Raw genomic sequence first — 19,070 nt, 5'->3', positions numbered from 1 at the left:
GGCAACTGTGCCCCTAATCAGTCATAGTTGTGTGTTGGGAAACATACAAGGAGTTGACATGACCACCATTGTCCTCTATTTCTTGTTAAGATGGATGTAGCTTCAAATATAAAGGTATACTCCTCATAGCCTACATGTTGGTGTTTTTTGTATAACACATAGATGTGTATGAAATGGTAAGCAAAAACATTGATTTTGGTCATATCTGGAAATGTGCCATGTAGCAACATTTGAATGTGCCCTAGTAAAGGAAGCATCATGCAAAATATATTAGCATATTCCATTTACCAAAACCATTGCCAAATAAAGCACGGTCACCTGCTTTTATAGTAAGCCTTGGGGTGGTACCACCCAGCACATCTAGAAGTGAGTGTATTTCATACTGAACCCCTCCCTTGAGATACTATTGCCATGACAGATTGACCAGGTGAAAGCTATGATCCCTTATTGATGTCACTTGTTAAATCCACTTTAATCAGTGTAGATGAAGGGGAACTTTGGGACAATTGAGACATGGATTGTGTATGTGTCCCATTCAGAGGGTGAATGGGCGAGACAAAAGTTTTAAGTGCCTTTGAATGGGGTATGGTAGTAGGTGACAGATTTTTCTTTGTTTCCTGTGTATATCACGAGTGGTCCATCACCCAAAGGATTTCCAGCCAACTTGACAGAACTGTGGGAAGCATTGGAGTCAACATGGGCCAGCATCCCAGTGGCTTTTCTGAGGGCAAAAGGTGGTGCAATTCAATATTAGGAAAGTGGTCCTAATGTTTTGTACACTCAGTGTATGTCACGTTTTCAACAAACTGTCAAAATGAAGATCATGATTTCCGTGTTTCACTGTAAGTGAGCTCCTGAGTGGTGCGGTGGTCTAAGGCACTGCATCTCAGTGCTAGAGGCTTCACTACAGATCCTGGTTCAATTCCAGGCTCTATCACAACCGGCCGTGATTGTGAGTCCCTTAGGGTGTCGCACAATTGGCCCAGCGTCGTTAAAGTTTTCCTGTGGTAGGCTGTCATTGTAAATAAGAATTTGTTCTGAACTGACTTCCCTTGTCAAATACCTATCTGGTTTTTGATTTTAAAAATGTACTCTTTATGGAACTATTAAAACATAAACATAAACCTATTGCTTGAAATGCTCTATTTAATTGTATGTCATAACAGCATGTCAGCAACGTTTTGTCTTTTGTCTCTAGACGGGGCATAATTTATAGCCATAACTGATCACCATTTATTTATACCATACATGTATCATTGAGCTCGCTAGTCATTATCCTGTACCACTTCCCGTTTATTGGAAGATATTTATAGGCCTACTGCTGTCACTCATCTCTCTCAGTGATGTTTGCATAAAACAAACAAAGTCATCATGCATAAACACGTTTCCAGATTCCAAACATATCCGTTATTATTTTTGTCCATAATCCTCCTAGCATGATTTGTCTGACTTTACAGTGAAAGCCTGCATTATGGTTAATCCGGTTCTCTGGCACTGTCCCCCTGTCTGATCAGACTCAGAGAGATGTATTGACACTGCATGGCCTGAGAGGAGAGCAGCAGTAGGAACAGACCTGCCTGCTTGTCTGTCTGTTTGTCTGTCTGGCTTGGTCTGTGCAATAATTCTCTCATTGCGATGGAGAATATTGACTTGCCCTAGGAGGAGTAGAATAACAGTCATCCTCCATAACTCCTATATAGACAGAATGAAATCTCAGATTAACAGGGCAAATACTTGCTGCTTCCTATGAAGTTTTTCTCTGTAGCCTGTATTGAATAGTGCAGTACACATGAGATTTGGAATCAATTTTATGTCGAATTTTACTTTTATTGAGGGTTCAACCCCACAATAGAAAATCCACGTACTACTGAAACTGGTAAACTAGTTCATAATCATTTGTTTTGTTCTATACTGCCAGTGTGCACCATCATAATGTCGCACTTTGCATGTGCCACTGACTGGATGTACTCCTTGCTCTTTACATCACGTGCCGAGTTGGCACGTCAAATCTTCATCGTTGTGTGTCATGCAGTTGACAGGATCAGAGGCATTATATTAGCCAAGCCATGGTTGAGCCTGTCTAGGATAATGCTGGTTGATAGATAATGCTGCGGCGTTTCATAACCATGGACGCTTCCCGAATGGCACCCTATTTAGTAATATATAGGGCAGAGTCCTACAGTGCCTTCAGGAAGTATTCATACCCCTTGACTTTTTCCACATTTGGTTGTGTTACAGCCTGAATTTAAAGTGGATTACATTGAGATTTTTGTGTCACTGGCCTACACACAATACCTCATAATGTCAAAGTGGAATTATGTTTAGACATTTTTACAAATTAATAATATATCAAAAGCTGAAATGTCTTGAGTCAATAAGTATTCAAAATCAAATTAATTGTATTTATCACATACAAATGTATTGAACACATACAACTGGTGTAGAATTTACAGTGAAATGCTTGCTTACGAACCTTTTCCAACGATGCAGAGTTTATCAAATAATAATCAAAAATAAATAGTAACTAACACGTGAAATAAAATAAAAAACACAAGAATGGAGCTACAGTATATACAGGGAGTACCAGTACCAGATCAATGTGCAGAGGTATGAGGCATTTGAGGTAGATATGTACATGAAGGCAGGGTAAAGTGACTAGGCATCAGGATAGATCATAATAAGGTATTTGAGGTAGATATGTACATGAAGGCAGAGTAAAGAGACTAGGCATCAAGATAGATAATAATAAGGTATTTGAGGTAGATATGTACATGAAGGCAGGGTGAAGTGACTAGACATCAGGATAGATAATACTGTCGTTGGCTGGCCCTCGCTTCATACTCGTTGCCAAACCCACTGGCTCCAGGTCATCTACAAGACCCTGCTAGGTAAAGTCCCCCCTTATCTCAGCTCGCTGGTCACCATAGCAGCACCCACCTGTAGCACGCGCTCCAGCAGGTATATCTCTCTGGTCACCCCCAAAACCAACTCTTCCTTTGGCCGCCTCTCCTTCCAGTTCTCTGCTGCCAATGACTGAAACGAACTACAAAAATCTCTGAAACTGGAAACAATTATCTCCCCCACTAGCTTTAAGCACCAGCTGTCAGAGCAGCTCATAGATTACTGCACCTGTACATAGCCCATCTATAATTTAGCCCAAACAACTACCTCTTTCCCTACTGTATTTATTTATTTTGCTCCTTTGCACCCCATTATTTCTATCTCTACTTTGCACATTCTTCCACTGCAAATCTACCATTCCAGTGTTTTACTTGCTATATTGTATTTACTTCGCCACCATGGCCTTTTTTTTGCCTACACCTCCCTTATCTCACCTCACTTGCTCACATTGTATATAGACTTATTCTTCTACTGTATTATTGACTGTATGTTTGTTTTACTCCATGTGTAACTCTGTGTTGTTGTATGTGTCGAACTGCTTTGCTTTATCTTGGCCAGGTCGCAATTGTAAATGAGAACGTGTTCTCAACTTGCCTACCTGGTTAAATAAAGGTGAAATAAATAAATAAAATAAAAAATTTGAGGTAGATATGTACACGAAGGCAGGGTAAAGAGACTAGGCATCCGGATAGATAATAATAAGAGTTTTAAATAAAGAACAGACTAGCAACAGCAAATGATGAGTGTTAAAGTGTGTATGTATGTGTGTTTGTGTTGTCTCGGTATGCGTGTGTGTGTGTGTAGTATTTGTGAATGTGTGAGTGAGTGTGTATATGGTGTGTATATATAGTCTAGTGAGTGTGCCTAGGGTCAGTGCAAGAGAGAGTCAGTGCAGACGGTTAGGGTACCATTAATTAACTATTTAGCAGTCTTATGGCTTGGGGGTAGAAGCTGTCTCAGGGCCTGGTGGTCCGAGATCCAATGCTCTGGTGCCATTTGCAGGACGGTAGCAGAGTGAACAGTCTATGACTTGGGTGGCTGGAGTTTTTGCAATTTTTTGTGCCTTCCCCCGACACCAGCTAATATAGAGGTCCTGGATGGCAGGGAGCTCGGCCCCAGTGATGTACTGGGCTGTCCGCTCCACCCTTTGTAGCGCTTTGCGGTCAAGGTCGGGGCAATTGCCATACCAATCGGTGATGCAGCCAGTCAGGATGCTCTCGATGGTGCAGCTGTAGAACCTTTTGAGGATCTCAGGGCCCATGTTAAATCATTAAATCAAATCATGCCCTCTTTACGACTGTGCGGGTTAATGTGGACCATGTTAAGCTCCACAACAGCCCCGTCGATGTTGATGGGGGCCTGCTCTCCCCTCTTTTTCCTATGATACACAATCAGCTCCTCAGTCTTACTGACGTTGAGGGAGAGGTTGTTGTTCTGGCACCACACTGCTAAGTCTCTGACCTCCTCCCTGTAGGCTGACTCATCGCCGTCTGTGATCAGGCATACAACCATCATGTCGTCAGCAAAGTTGATGATGGTGTTGGAGTCGTGCGCGGCCACGCAGTTGTGGGTTAACAGGGAGTACAGGAGGGGACTAAGCACACACCCCTGAGGGGCCCCCATGTTGAGGGTCAGCGTGGCGGAGGTGTTGTTGCCTACCCTCATGATCTAGGGGCGGCCCGTCACGAAGTCCAGGATCCAGTTGCAGAGGGAGGGGTTCAGTCCCAGGGTCCCTAGCGAGGTGATGACTTTGAAGAGGACTATGGTGTTGAACGCTGAGCTGTAGTCTATAAACAGCATTCTCACATAGTTATTTCCCCTCTTGTCTCGGTGGTAGAGGGCGGTGTGAAGTGCATTTGAGATTGCGTCATCTGTAGATCTGTTGGGGCGGTCTGCGAATTGGTGTGGGTCTAGGGTGTCTCGGATGATGATGTTGATGTGTGTCATGACCAGCCTTTTGAAGCACTTCATAACCCCTTTGTTATGGCAAGCCTAAATTAGTTCAGGAGTAAAATTGTGCTTAACAAGTCACATAATAAATTGCATGGACTTACTCTGTGTGCAATAACAATATTTAACATGATTTTTTAATGACTACCTCATCTCTGTACGCCACACGCCATATTAGTTATCAGTCGAGCAGTAAATTTCATACACAAATTCAACCACAGAGAACAGGGAAGTTTTCCAATGCCTCACTAAGAAGGGCACCTATTGGTAGATGGGATAACAATAAAATACATAGAATATCCATTTGAGCATGGTGACATTATTAATTATTCTTTGGAGGGTGTATCAACATAAACCCTGTCACTACAAAGATACAGGCGTCCTTCCTAACTCAGTTGCCGGAGAGGAAGGAAACCACTCGGGGATTTCACCATGAGGCCAATGGTGACTTTAAAACAGTTACAGATAGGAGAAAACTGAGGATGGATCAACAACATTCTAGTTACTCCACAATACTAACCTAATTGACAGAGTGAAAAAAAGGAAGCCTGTACAGAATAAAAAATAACAAAACATCCATCTTGTTTGCAATAAGTCAGCAAAACTGTAAAAGTAAAACTGCAAAACATGTGGCAAAGAAATTAACTTTTTGTCCTGAATATAAAACGTTATGTTTGGGGAAAATCCAACACAACACATCACTGAGTACCACGTTTTAATATTTTGTAGCATGGGGGTGCCTGCATCATGTTATGGGTATGCTTGTCATCGGCAAGGACTAGGGAGTTTTTTTGTATAAAAAGACACGGAATAGAGCTGAGCACAACAAAAATCCTAGAGGAAAACCTCGTTCAGTCTGCTTTCCACCAGACACTGGCAGACAAATTCACATTTCAGCAGGACAATAACCTAAAACACAAGGCCATATACAGTGCATTCGGAAAGTTTTCAGACCCCTTTTTTCCAAATGTTGTTACGTTACAGACTTATTCTAAAATGGATTAAATAAATAATAATCTCATCAATCTACACACAATACCCCATAATGAAGTGAAAACAGGTTTTTAGAAATATTTGCAAATGTATATATTTTTTGAAACAGAAATACATTATTAAGTATTCAGACCCTTTGCTATGAGACTCGAAATTGAGCTCAGATGCATCCTGTTTCCATTGATCATTCTTGAGATGTTTCTACAACTTGGAGTCCACCTGTGGTAAATTCAAATGATTGGACATGATTTGGAAAGGCACACATCTGCCTATATAAGGTTCTACAGCTGACAGTGCATGTCAGAGCAAAAACCAAGCCACGAGTTTGAAGGAATCGTCCATAGAGCTTTGAGACAGGATTGTGTCAAGGCACAGATCTGGGCAAGGGTATCAAAACATTTCTGCAGCATTGAAGGTCCACAAGAACACAGTGCCACCATCATTCTTAAATGGAAGAAGTTTGGAACCACCAAACTCTTCCTAGAGTCTCTTCCTAGACTCTTCCTAGAGCTGGCCGCCCGACCAAACTGAGCAATCGGGTGAGAAGGGCCTTGGCCAGGGAAGTGACCAAGAACCCGGTGGTCACGCTGACAGAGCTCTAGAGTTCCTCTGTGGAGATGGGAGAACCTTCTAGAAAGACATCCATCTCTGCAGCACTCCACCAATCAGGGCTTTATGGTAGAGTGGCCAGATGGAAGCCACTCCTCAGTAAAGACTCTCAGACCATGAGAAACAAGATACTCTGGTCTGATGAAACTCTTTGACATGATTGGACTCTTTGGCATGAATGCCAAGCATCACGTCTGGAGGAAACCCGGCACCATCCCTACGGTGAAGCATGGTGGTGGCAACATCATGCTGTGGGAATGTTTTTCAGTGGCAGAGACTGGGAGACTAGTCAGGATGGAGGGAAAGATGAACGGAGCAAAGTACAGAGAGATCCCTGATGGAAAACCTGCTCCAGAGCACTCAGGGCCTCAGACTGGGCTAAAGGTTCACCTTCCAACAGGACAACGACCATAAGCACACAGCCAAGACAACACAGAAGTGGCTTCGGGACAAGTCTCTGAATGTCCTTGAGCGGCCCAGCCAGAGCCCGGACATGAACCCAATCGAACATCTCTGGAGAGACCTGAAAGTAGATGTGCAGCGACACTCCTCATTCAACCTGACAGAGCTTGAGAGGATCTGCAGAGAAGAATGGGAGAAATTCCCCAAATACAGGTGTGCCAAGCTTGTAGCGTCATACCCAAGATGACCCAAGGCTGTAATCGCTGCCAAATGTGCTTTAACAAAGCACTAAGTAAAGGGTCTGAATACTTATGTAAATGTAATATTTCATTTATTTTTTTTTTGAATACATTTGCTAAACTTTCTAAAAACCTGTTTTTGCTTTGTCATGGGTTATTGTGTGTAGATTTCTGAGGGAAAACAACGATTTAATCAATTTTAGAATAAGGCACAAAATGTGGAAAAAGTCAAGGGGTCTGAATACTTTCTGAATGCACTGTATACTCTGGAGTTACTTACCAAGACCACATTGAATGTTCCTGAGTGGCCTAGTTACAGTTTTGTCTTAAATTGGCTAGAAAATCTATGGCAAAATCTATGGCATGATCAAAAACCAACTTGAAAGAGCTTAAAGAATTTTTTAAAGAATAATGTGCAAATATTGTACATTATTATCCAGGTGTGTGCAAAGCTCTTAGAGACTTATCCAAAAAGACTCACAGCTGTAATCACTGCCAAAGGGGATTCTAACTGACTCGGGGGATGAATACTTATCTAATCAAGATATATTAGTGTTTCATTTTTCATATTTTTTACAAATGTTTGAATTTTTCTTCCACTTTGACATTACAGAGTATTTTGTGCAGATTGTTGACATAAAAATGACAATTAAATCCATTTTAATCTCACGTTGTAACACAACAAAATGTGGAAAAGGGATGAAAGGGGTATGAATACTTTCTGAAGGCACTGTATGGGCCCTGGTCAAAAGTAGTGCACTATAAAGGAAATAAGGTGCTATTTGGGATGCAGACATGTCTGTCACAGTACAGTGCTGCCTCTGGTTTAGGCTATGGATTACTACAGACTGAGGAAAGGGCTTTATTCTCAGAATACATGGTAACGCTTTATTTGGATAGATGCTCTACAGCCTATCAGTGACATTTCAACTAACTATCTACTGACCCTAGCCCTAACTCTACATTTAACCCTTATTCTAAGCCTAAATTTAACCATTACCGTAATCCTAGTCCTAACCCTAAATTTAACCCTTACCCTAACCCTTATTCTAAACCTAACCCTAACTGTAACCTTAGCAAGCAGTTACTTATCAACAGATAGTTTGTTGTTAGTATGACCATCTGTAGAGCGTGTTTGTGTGTGTGTTTGTGTGTGTGCACTCATGCACCTGTGTATATTTCTACTATTCATGTAAATGCACTGTGCACCCATTTACCCTGCAGAACTTGCCTTCTATCCCCCTGTCCCCAGGCTGGGAGGCAGGTCTAATGCTGTCTGCGACTCTGTGACTCTAATATCTGATGGCTCTCCAGCCCATTTTGGCTGAAGGGATTACAGAGAATCTGCCGCCAGATGCTGTAGAATTTGTGCCATAGCTCCATAATGCAGTTACATAACCAACCACAGATGGTGGAGTTTAACTCACAGAGTAATTGACCTAGTCTGCATCTGAAATGGTATCTTATTCCCTGTCTATACATTACATGACTGAAAGTATGTGGACACCTGCTCGTCGAACATCTCATCCCAAAACCATGGGCATTAATATGGACTTGGTCCCCCCTTTGCTGCTATAACAGCCGCCACCCTTCTGGAAAGGCTTTCCACTAGATGTTGGAACATTGCTGCCGGGACTTGTTTCCAATCAGCCACAAGAGCATTAGTGAGTTTAGGCACTGATGTTGGGCGATTAGGCCTTGCTCCCAGTCGTTGTTCCAATTCATCCTACAGGTGTTCAATGGGGTTGAGGTCAGGGCTTTATGCAGGCCAGTCAAGTTCTTCCACAGCGATCTCGACAAACCATTTCTGTATGTACCTCGCTTTGTGCATGGGGCATTGTCATGCTTAAACAGGAAAGGGCCTTCCCCAAACTGTTGCCACAATGTTGGAAGCACAGAATCCTCTAGAATGTAATTGTATGCTGTAGCGTTAAGATTTCCCTTCACTGGAAGTGAGGGGCCTAGCCCAAACCATGAAAAACAGCCCCAGACCATTATTCCTCCTCCACCAAACTTTTAAGTTGGCACAATGCATTCGGGCAGGTAGCGTTCTCCTGTCATCCGCCAAACCCAGAATCGTCCGTCAGACTGCCAGACGGTGAAGCTTGATTCGTCAATCCAGGGAACGCGTTTCCACTGCCCCAGAGTCCAATGGCGGCGAGCTTTACACCACTCCAGCCATCGCTTAGCATTGCGCATGGTGATCTTAGACTTGTGTGCGGCTGCTTGGCAATTGAAACCCATTTCATGAAACGTCCAACGAACAGTTCTTGTGCTGATGTTGCTTCCAGAGGCAGTTTTGCGATCTATGCACTTCAGCACTCACTGAGCTCTTCAGTAAGGCCATTCTACTGCCAATGTTTGTCTATGGAGAATGCATGGCTGTGTTCTCGATTTTATACACCTGTCAGCAATGGGTGTGGCTGAAATAGCCGAATCCACTAATTTGAAGGGGTGTCCACATACTTTTGTATATATACAGTGCATTCGGGAAAGTATTCAGACCCCTTGACTTTTTCCACATTTTGTTACGTTCCAGTCTTATTCTAAAATAGATCTTTTTTTATCTACGGTACCAGTCAAAAGTTTGGACACACCTACTCATTACATTTTTTTTTTTTTTTTTTACTATTTTCTGCATTGTAGAATAATAGTGAAGACATCAAAACTATGAAATAACACATATGGAATAATGTAGTAACCAAACAAGTGTTCAACAAATCAAAATGTATTTGGAATGAGTAGGTGTTTCTAAACTTTTGACTGGTACTGCACACACAATACCCCATAATGACAAAGCTACATTTTGGGGATTTTTTTGCATATGTATGACAAATAACAAACAGAAATACCTTATTTACATAAGTATTCAGATCCTTTGCTATGAGACTCGAAATTGAGCTCAGGTGCTTCCTGTTTTCATTGATCATCCTTGGAATGTTTCTACAACTTGATTGGAGTCCACCTGTGGTAATTATATTGATTGACATTATTTGGAAAGGCACACACCGGTCTATATATGGTCCCACAGTTGGCAGTACATGTCAGAGCAAAAACCAAGCCATGAGGTAGTGGCCTCCATCATTCTTAAATGGAAGAAGTTTGGAACCAGCTGGCCGCCTGGCCAAACTGAGCAATCGGGGGAGAAGGGCCTTGGTCAGGGAGGTGACCAAGAACCCGATGGTCACTCTGACAGAGCTCCAGAGTTCCTCTGCGGAGATGGGAGAACCTTCTAAAAGGACAACCATCTCTGCAGCACTCCACCAATCAGACCTTTATGGTAGAGTGGCCAGACAGAAGCCACTCCTCAGTAAAAGGCACCTGACAGCCTACTTGGAGTTTACCAAAAGGCACCTAAAGGACTATCAGACCATGAGAAACCAGATTCTCTGTTCTGATGAAACCAAGGTTGAACTCTTTGGCCTGAACTCCAAGCGTCACGTCTGGAGGAAACCTGGCACCATCCCAATGGTGAAGAATGGTGCATTATGCTGTGGGGATGTTTTTCAGCTGGAGGGACTGGGAGACTAGTCAGGATCGAGGGAAAGATGAACGGAGCAAAGTACAGAGAGATCCTTGATGAAAACCTACTCCAGAGCGCTCAGGACTCAGACTGGGGCAAAGGTTCACCTTCCAACAGGACAACGACCCTAAGCACACAGCCAAGACAATGCAGGAGTGTCTTCGGGACAAGTCGTTGAATGTCCTTGAGTTGCCCAGCCAGAGCCCAGACATGAACTCGATCGAACATCTCTGGAGAGACCTGAAAATAGCTGCGCAGCGACACTCCCCATCCATCCTGACAGAGCTTGAGAGGATCTGCAGAGAAGAATGGGAGAAACTCCCCAAATACAGGTGTGCCAAGCTTGTAGCGTCATACCCAAGAAGACTCAAGGCTGTAATCGCTGCCAAAGGTGCTTCAGCAAAGTACTGAGTAAAGCGTCTGAATACTTATGTAAATGTGATATTTCAGTTATTTTATTTATAAATTTGCAAATATTCTAAAATCCTGTTTTTGCTTTGTCATTATTGTGTATTGTGTGTTGATTGATGAGGGGGGGAAATGGTTTAATCCATTTCAGAATAAGGCTGTAACGTAACAAAATGTGGAAAATGTCAAGGGGTCTGAATACTTTCCAAATGCACTGTAGTGTATCTCATAGGGTCCTTATCATCATCTTCCTCCTGTCCATTGATCTACACATGCTCTTTTCTTGGACTGACTTGGACTACTAGCTGCCTTTAATGCCGATAATGTTATAGCCAGGCCTACTGCCAATTCTGCCATTCAGCTCTTTAGTACCATGGTGTAGAATAGATGTTAACATACATGCTGTCAAAATGGCTGCCTGGAGGAGGTGATTGAAAGCATCTCTGACTACCGTTACCATTCATCTTAGTATTACATAAGCTGCTCTTTAAGCTGCTGAAGCAGTCATCAGATCATGTTGGCGGGCTGCTCTGGACTGCTCTGGGTTCTGACGGCAGGGATCAGAGTAAAACCAACTGATGTCTCATAGACGGATGAGTATGAGAGACACATACTGTACATCTTATTTCCTCTGAGAGTGGAATCTGAAGTGCCTTGATTGAGGTGAATCTAAAAATCACTTGGTTGCATGGCAACAATGCAGAGAAATGTGTATAATAGATCCCCAATCATACGATTGGTCAGAGCTGAAGTGCACATCGGCTTATTCTATGATGTGATAGGCCAACACCTCTACAAACAGTGTTTACATCAGGCTTATATGAAAAATGTGTCTTTTCCCTGTTCATATACATGAATTTATTAATATATTAGTCTAGCCTTGTGAATGAGTGTAATCTTACATTTTAATCAGTACTTCTTCCACCCGAAATCTGCATGGTATTTGGAGCAACAGGCCCCCAAAGTACAGCATTGGATTCAAGCCCAGTGCTCTGCCCTACTTTAAACAACATTTGGGGAGGAAACTCTTATCTATTTCTGTATAGGCCCTACTTTCCAAGCACACACCTACACCTACACATACACACAGATACACACACAAATCACTAGTCACTTTAATAATGCCACTTTAATAATGTTTACGTATCTTGCATTACTCATCTCATATGTATATACTGTATTCTATACTATCTATTGTATCTTGCCTACGCCGCTCGGTCATCGCTCATCCATATATTTATATGTACATATTCTTATTCCATCCCTTTAGATTTGTGTGTATTAGTTAGTTGTTGTGGAATTGTTATATTACTTGTTAGAAATTACTGCACTGTCTGAACTAGAAGCACAAGCATTTCACTACACTCGCATTAACATCTGCTAACCATGTGTATGTGAACGATAAAATGTGATTTGATTTGATTTGAAATGTGAAGCGACAGCAGCGGGAGACGGAGAGGTTGTTATTGGGGGCCTAATTCAGATGTAGGCAAACGTCAACATAGAGATTTAAAATTATGTCATTTCCCTTTGCTTGCCAAGCTGCATTCACACCTCCTTGCATGAACACGAAGGGCAGACTCTCACTGAAAGGAATGCTAACGATGAAAATGAGGCGTAACATATGAAAAGAAGCTCTCTCTCTTTCTCTTCTCCCTTTCTCCTGGGACTTAATCATGAACAGTAGCTGACCGGGTTGCTCTTTCTTTTGCTGACTCCTAGGTGCCTCGGGTCTACAATGATAAGACAATAAATGGCAGAGATAGGAGAAAATGTGGCAAGAGGAAGAGAAGGAGGAGATGATGGAGTGGGAGGTTTAAGGCCACCTCATGACCCCCAGAGCCCTGCCCACTTTCCTTCTTCTGCTCCCCCAGTTACGGCCCACCATGTCGGGCTCAGGAGGGGCATCGTGATCCAGCTAACAGGCACTGAGGGTGAGTGGGACAGTCTGGATGACGACGAGCTCATCTTCCCCCTTGAACACAACGACTATGATGACCAGACTCCCTACATCTCCCTCTCCAAGGAGAGACAGAACTCCATGGAAGAGGAGAACCAACACTACCTGCACTCCCCAGCCTTCCACGTACCCCTCTCCCCCTCCTCACCTGGGTCCCTGGGGGACTGCTCCAACTCAGCCCCCAGCTTCCTCTCCCCCAGCCCAGCCACCTCCACCCACCGGCCACTGGCTAGCCTGGTCAAGTCCCTGTCCACGGAGCTGGAGCTCCCTCATGGCTCATCCCTCAGACCCAGGCCCTTCCTTAGCCTAGTCAAGTCCATCTCTACTGAGATCTCCCGCTCAGAGCCAGAGGTGTCGCAGTCCAAGTCTGACTCCCGCCTCAACCTGCACCTGCAGTGGAAGAACCTGACTCAGCCTAAGGGAAGGAGTGACGGAGACTCCCGTACCGCGCCACCCTCGCCCATCGCTCTATCCCCATCCGAGGGCACCAAGGCGGGCTTCTTCAAGATGGAGCTGGAGGACACGAAGCGGAAGTTCTCTGAGGCCATGCAGGAGCCTATGTTCAGTAAACCTATCAGTATTTTCAGTAAGATCATGGGGGATGAGAAGGAGAATGCAGCAGCAGGCAGCCCCAAGCACCAGAGAGCTACAGGGACTCACTCAGCTGGCTCCCCCAGCTCCAGAGGTGTCTATGTGGGGAGGATGGACAGTCCGGAGGTGGGCATCACAGAGTCTCCGCTGCGGTGCGCCAAGAGAGCGGACGGTGACTCTCCGCCGGTGTTTGACTGGCCGTGCATCAAACACCCAAAGAAGGGTCTGCCCACTAGAACATGTTCTGTCCACGATCACCACGGTAACAAACTCAACGACAATTCAGAGGAACTGGAGATCTGCACCTACGATGAAGTCATGCAGGTTGTGGCCATCGAGAGTCATCATCACAGGCGCCCGCGGAGATTGCCTGGTTCGCTGATCTCCTCAGGACCCCATCGTGTGGTTGTTCAACCCACTTCTCCACCTCCTCCACCACACATGGTGTTGTTCTGTGTGGCTGTGTTGTCCTACGCCTACTTCATCCTTCCCCTGGGCCCCTATATGTCAGGCCTGGCTCTGGGCATGGCCTTTGGCTTCCTGCTGGGGCTGCTGCTCATCAGGCTGGGCTCAACCAGACACACAGCTCAGCCACATCCACACAGAGACGTTCAGGCCCTGACTGAGGTTGTCAAGCAGGCTGATGCCCTCGGCAACGAATCAGACGTCCTCAAGGTAAGTTAATGTTCAATAGTGAAAACCTTTTCCCCAAAAAAAGATAAGAAGCTGAAGGTGAATTCCTTTTTGTACAGTTCATTTCTCTCAGCACAAAAGACCAGCTAGGTGTGAATGGGAACTTATAACCATGGAGTCAGAAAATGGCCTTGGTCTTTACAGATCTTGACACCCACACAAGAATTGTCTGAATAGAAAACAATCTTTTTAAATCCTCCATACTGTGGCATGCACTTCTTAGAACTTTTCTTCCTAAAACAAGTCAGCACTTCCCATTCCCCCCTCTCTCCCTCTCTGAGCCTGAATCCTTTCTAATGTGGTGCCTGTGCGATAGCTAAAAGTGCCTGGAATGCAATTAACGTCGCCCAATAAAAAGTTCCTCCAAACTTAAAGAGATACAGAGCCTCATTAGTGTTGTCTCCCTTGGCTGAGAACAGCAGGGCAGAGCACAGAAGAGCAGAGCACAGCCGAGCAGAGCACAGCCTTGCCAGATGCAGGGTATAGCTCCGACCCAGCGTAGTCAGCTCCAGAGGCAATTAACTGAGCAAGAGAGGTTGAGGCTGTGTAATTTCTCAGGTTCATTGGCAGGCAAAACAGTCTTATCAGTGGTAAAGTGTAGCGCCACAGGGGGAAAGAGAGGTTATCTTCATGAGGAGGGATAATTCCCGTGGTTAATTGGTGGGTTTGTTTATAAGGTGGATGTCAGACTGAGCCTTGGGGTGAACAGTTAGTCGTGGACGTCAGTGCGAGGGAGTTTTGAGACTTTTCGTCTCTAACACTAACACTATTTAAATGACCTAGGCTCCCCGAAGAGTCAAGTCTAATATTGATAGATATTTTGTTTTGTAGCTTTTTCTATGTGTCATGGTGTATGTTCACTCTTTGACTAACGGCATTGACATGTGTTCTGAAGGACAAGCTATTATCAACATATAAAATAGCTTGTTACACAACAGCTTGTCTTAGTCATTGAAGCATGCTCTCAGTGTATTCCCACGTGACGTTCAAGTATTCGCTTACTGTCTCACTATATAACTGGGTATATTCCCATTGGTTTCAGGGCTGGCTGAACGAGATGTTTGAGTACGACCCAGAGACCTACCACCTGTCCCTGACCCACTCTGTGTTCGCCACCCTGGAGGGGCACTGCCTTCGCCTGGACTACCCCAGGAACAACATCAGCCGCAGAGCCACCTACGATGAAAAGCCTCCCGAGGCTGTGGTTGTCAGCTCACGCTGCTTCCAGCTACGACACAGCAAGGTCTGTCTGCTTGGTCTGTCAACTTACCCCCGCTGTTCAAAGCTTAACGCTTCATTTGAGGAAATATGATGCAAGGTTTTATATTTTATTCATTGACTTCATAAAACATTGAGATGTTTTTAAAATGTATTTTATATGTGTGTTACATACAATAATCGCATCACTAGTGGTCCTCTGTAGCTCCGTTGGTTTAGCATGGCGCTTGCAACGTTTTTTGAGATGGTCTGAAAGCATAATAAGCAGATGTATTAACGTTGTTTTATAAGAGGTTTCTAATAAGTCGAGTTGTAATACCAGGTGTTCCTGCTGCCCTCTGAGCTAGCCCGTAAGAGGCTGTGGAACCTGAAGTACCCTATCTGCATTGAGCTGGCAGAGGGAGAGGGGGTCATGGAGGAGGAGAGGGGTACAGTGGAGACCCCAAGAGAGGAGCAGGGGGGAGACCCCCAACTCCAAACACGACCCACCTCCAACCCCAAACCAGCAGCCAACCTCCCTACAACCCTATATCTCTTCGGACGGACAGGAAGAGAGAAGGAGGAGTGGTTTCATCACTTCCTGTCCGCGTCCATGGTAATGGAGCAGGAGAAGGAGAATGAGAGGCCTGGCAGATGTGTGTCCAGATCAGGTAGGATAAACAGTTTTTGTTTGTTTTTGTTGTTTTGTATGGTTGTCTTTTTTCCTCATTTAATTGACTTTGCGTTAGTATTATATTTGTGTTTTTTGCGTAATGACAAATCTTCACCGTACATATATTGGCCATGAAAATATAATGCATTAGCAATACATGTGGAAAGGGAAGGATAAATCAAGCAAATGTTACTCTAGTGGATTATATGCACCAGTTCCATGTTTTCCAGGATGATTTCTAGATTACAGATGCGTGGACATGTAGGAGAATATAGCACTGTCGTGATGCTCTCAAAGCACTTAACCACACATGTTTCTGCCCCTGCTCTGGTCTGTCCTGGTAGTAAACTGAACAGTGTTGTCCTCCATCTTAGACAGTCCACTAAGTCCCCTGAAGCTAAATCTTACAGATGCACTCTCATGTAACACTTAAAAGTAATTATCACAACATTGTCAAATCTGTGAACCGACAGCTGTCATCTCTGTATCTAGATGTGCCGGTAGTGCGAGGGGTGAGCCCCTCAAGACGGTCCCAGGACAGCAGAGGTTCCAGCAGGATTGGGAGCACTGAAGAGGACCTCCCCGTTCCCCCTTCTGCCCCCTCGATCCAACCATCCAGGGTGGGCTCTCCGCTGCTGGACTACCCCACCTACATGGCTCGTTTCCTGCCCTCAGAGCAGCCCAGCCCCCTGCCCAGTCCACCCCTCAACAGCACAGAGACAAGCCCCACCAACAAAGTGAGGGTGAGTTCCGCTGACCACCTGAATGAAACATCTAGAAACAGATAGATTATATAATTAAATAGTGTGTTAATCTGTAGTGGCGTATATATTTCCCTACAGTGCACCTGTGATTTCCCAGAGTTCCCGGGGGAGGGACACACTGACTGGGTCAATGCACTGATTGGTCGAATATTCTGGGACTTCCTGCGCGAGAAATATTGGGTGGACATTGTCTCCAGAAAGATCCAGAAAAAGTTGAGCAAAATCAGAGTGAGTGTGTGAGCTCTCACAGTGTATAATCCCCTCTTCAGAAGTAAGGGGAGCTTGTACAATGTTTCTATTTGGTAATCTTCTAGTAGTATATAGCCAACATAACCACAAAATCCACTGGAAACAAGCAAAACAGAGGAGCGAAATTATATTTCTTTGTTTGTTTGTTTGTGTGTGTGTGTGTGTGTGTGTGTGTGTGTGTGTGTGTGTGTGTGTGTGTGTGTGTGTGTGTGTGTGTGTGTGTGTGTGTGTGTGTGTGTGTGTGTGTGTGTGTGTGTGTGTGTGTGTGTGTGTGTGTGTGTGTGTGTGTGTGTGTGTGTGTGCAGCTGCCTTACTTCATGAATGAGCTGACTCTGACTGAACTGGACATGGGCTCCTGTCTGCCCCAAATCACCAGTGCGTCCAGACCTGTGGTCAACAGCAGAGGCGAGTGTCAACTAGAAAGCTCACTCTTCCTTTTTACTCTCCCTGATGTTTCTGCAATGATGACTAAGGCCTGGTGTTTTCCAGACCATGTGACCTGACCAGGAGAAACTCTGCGGCCCAAATATGGTCAGGAATAACTCCTGACCCTAATGATGACACAGCGAATCAGCCCACTCTGCATACAGTACATGACACTCTCAGAACACCAATTAGTGAAAGACAATGACAGTGTGTCATACTTAGTCTAATCTCAATTCTGGAGGGGTACTTAGAAGCAGATTAAATGGATTTGCCCTGATTATGAAGGTCTGCAAATTACAGCAAATTACGACAGATTATAATTCCCCAAAAGAATGATGGTGACAAATGTGGACTGTGCAGGGGGAGCTCTGTATAAATCTGTAAATGGGATGGTGTGTGATTAGAGAGGCATGGATGTGACGCAGGTCGTGTTTCCTTGCGCAAATTGTGATGCGAGCAGAGAGACATGAGGAAAGGGTTTACAGACAAACCTCTCTGGAGGTACTAAACTAACACATGGAATTGTTTTAAGACCTCTTTAGGTATAATAATAATAATAATAATATTTGCAAAAATATTTAATTTGTCCTTTAGTACTATCACCCATAGAAACACCTTGAATTCATAAATGGCAAAAAATATAGTTTAAAAAAATTATCATAAGGAATAAGGTTTTGAAGTATCTGTCCTATATCTAGCAGATATAAGAAAGCTCAGGAAATATATATATTTTTTGGGGCACATATTTAACCCCTTATTTTTTTTCTATACTTCCATTTGTTTGTATGGGTTTCCTTCAGACGAGTCCCATGACTATTGTGGGGTTCTTATAGCAAAACGGAGAACACCATCGTGTTCATGAGAGTCTGCCCTTTCCATAGAAGGGTCATAACGTTCAGACGCTACAGACATTTCTGTGAGAAGACCGATTTTCGGGATGTCTCATGGTCTGACAAACACCGCTGTAGCTCGGCCACCTTCCACGTAGATTTGGAAGGCCAACATAGGCGGATGCGACAGATTGAGATGTGATATCTCTAGCATAATCTGACAGATTGAGATGTGATATCTAGCATAATCTGACAGATTGAGATGTGATATCTCTAGCATAATCTGACAGATTTAGATGTGATATCTCTAACATAATCTGACAGATTGAGATGTGATATCTAGCATAATCTGACAGATTGAGATGTGATATCTCTAGCATAATCTGACAGATTGAGATGTGATATCTCTAGCATAATCTGACAGATTGAGATGTGATATCTCTAGCATAATCTGACAGATTGAGATGTGATATCTCTAGCATAATCTTGACAGATTGAGATGTGATATCTAGCATAATCGGACAGATTGAGATGTGATATCTCTAGCATAATCTGACAGATTGAGATGTGATATCTCTAACATAATCTGACAGATTGAGATGTGACATCTCTAGCATAATCTGACAGATTGAGATGTGATATCTCTAGCATAATCTGACAGA

At 43.9% G+C, this 19,070-nt stretch overlaps 1 protein-coding gene across 1 annotated transcript in view; it reads left to right on the top strand.

Moving 5' to 3' along the window:
* The window catches only part of tex2l (testis expressed 2, like), a 30,640-nt gene that overhangs the window by 2,935 nt on the left and 8,635 nt on the right, over nt 1-19,070 (top strand). Inside the window, exons 2-7 of the mRNA XM_071409693.1 lie at nt 12,748-14,251; nt 15,312-15,512; nt 15,810-16,137; nt 16,632-16,882; nt 16,982-17,131; nt 17,458-17,557. Of these exons, the coding sequence (XP_071265794.1) occupies nt 12,779-14,251; nt 15,312-15,512; nt 15,810-16,137; nt 16,632-16,882; nt 16,982-17,131; nt 17,458-17,557 (2,503 nt within the window). The 5' untranslated portion in view covers nt 12,748-12,778. The remainder of the gene's footprint in view (nt 1-12,747; nt 14,252-15,311; nt 15,513-15,809; nt 16,138-16,631; nt 16,883-16,981; nt 17,132-17,457; nt 17,558-19,070) is intronic.

This window comes from Salvelinus alpinus, chromosome 7, assembly GCF_045679555.1.
Source record: "Salvelinus alpinus chromosome 7, SLU_Salpinus.1, whole genome shotgun sequence".
Classification (NCBI taxonomy): Eukaryota; Metazoa; Chordata; class Actinopteri; order Salmoniformes; family Salmonidae; genus Salvelinus; species Salvelinus alpinus.
The sequence above is the reverse complement of the archived record's forward strand: the minus strand, read 5'-3'. Positions and strand labels throughout refer to the sequence as shown.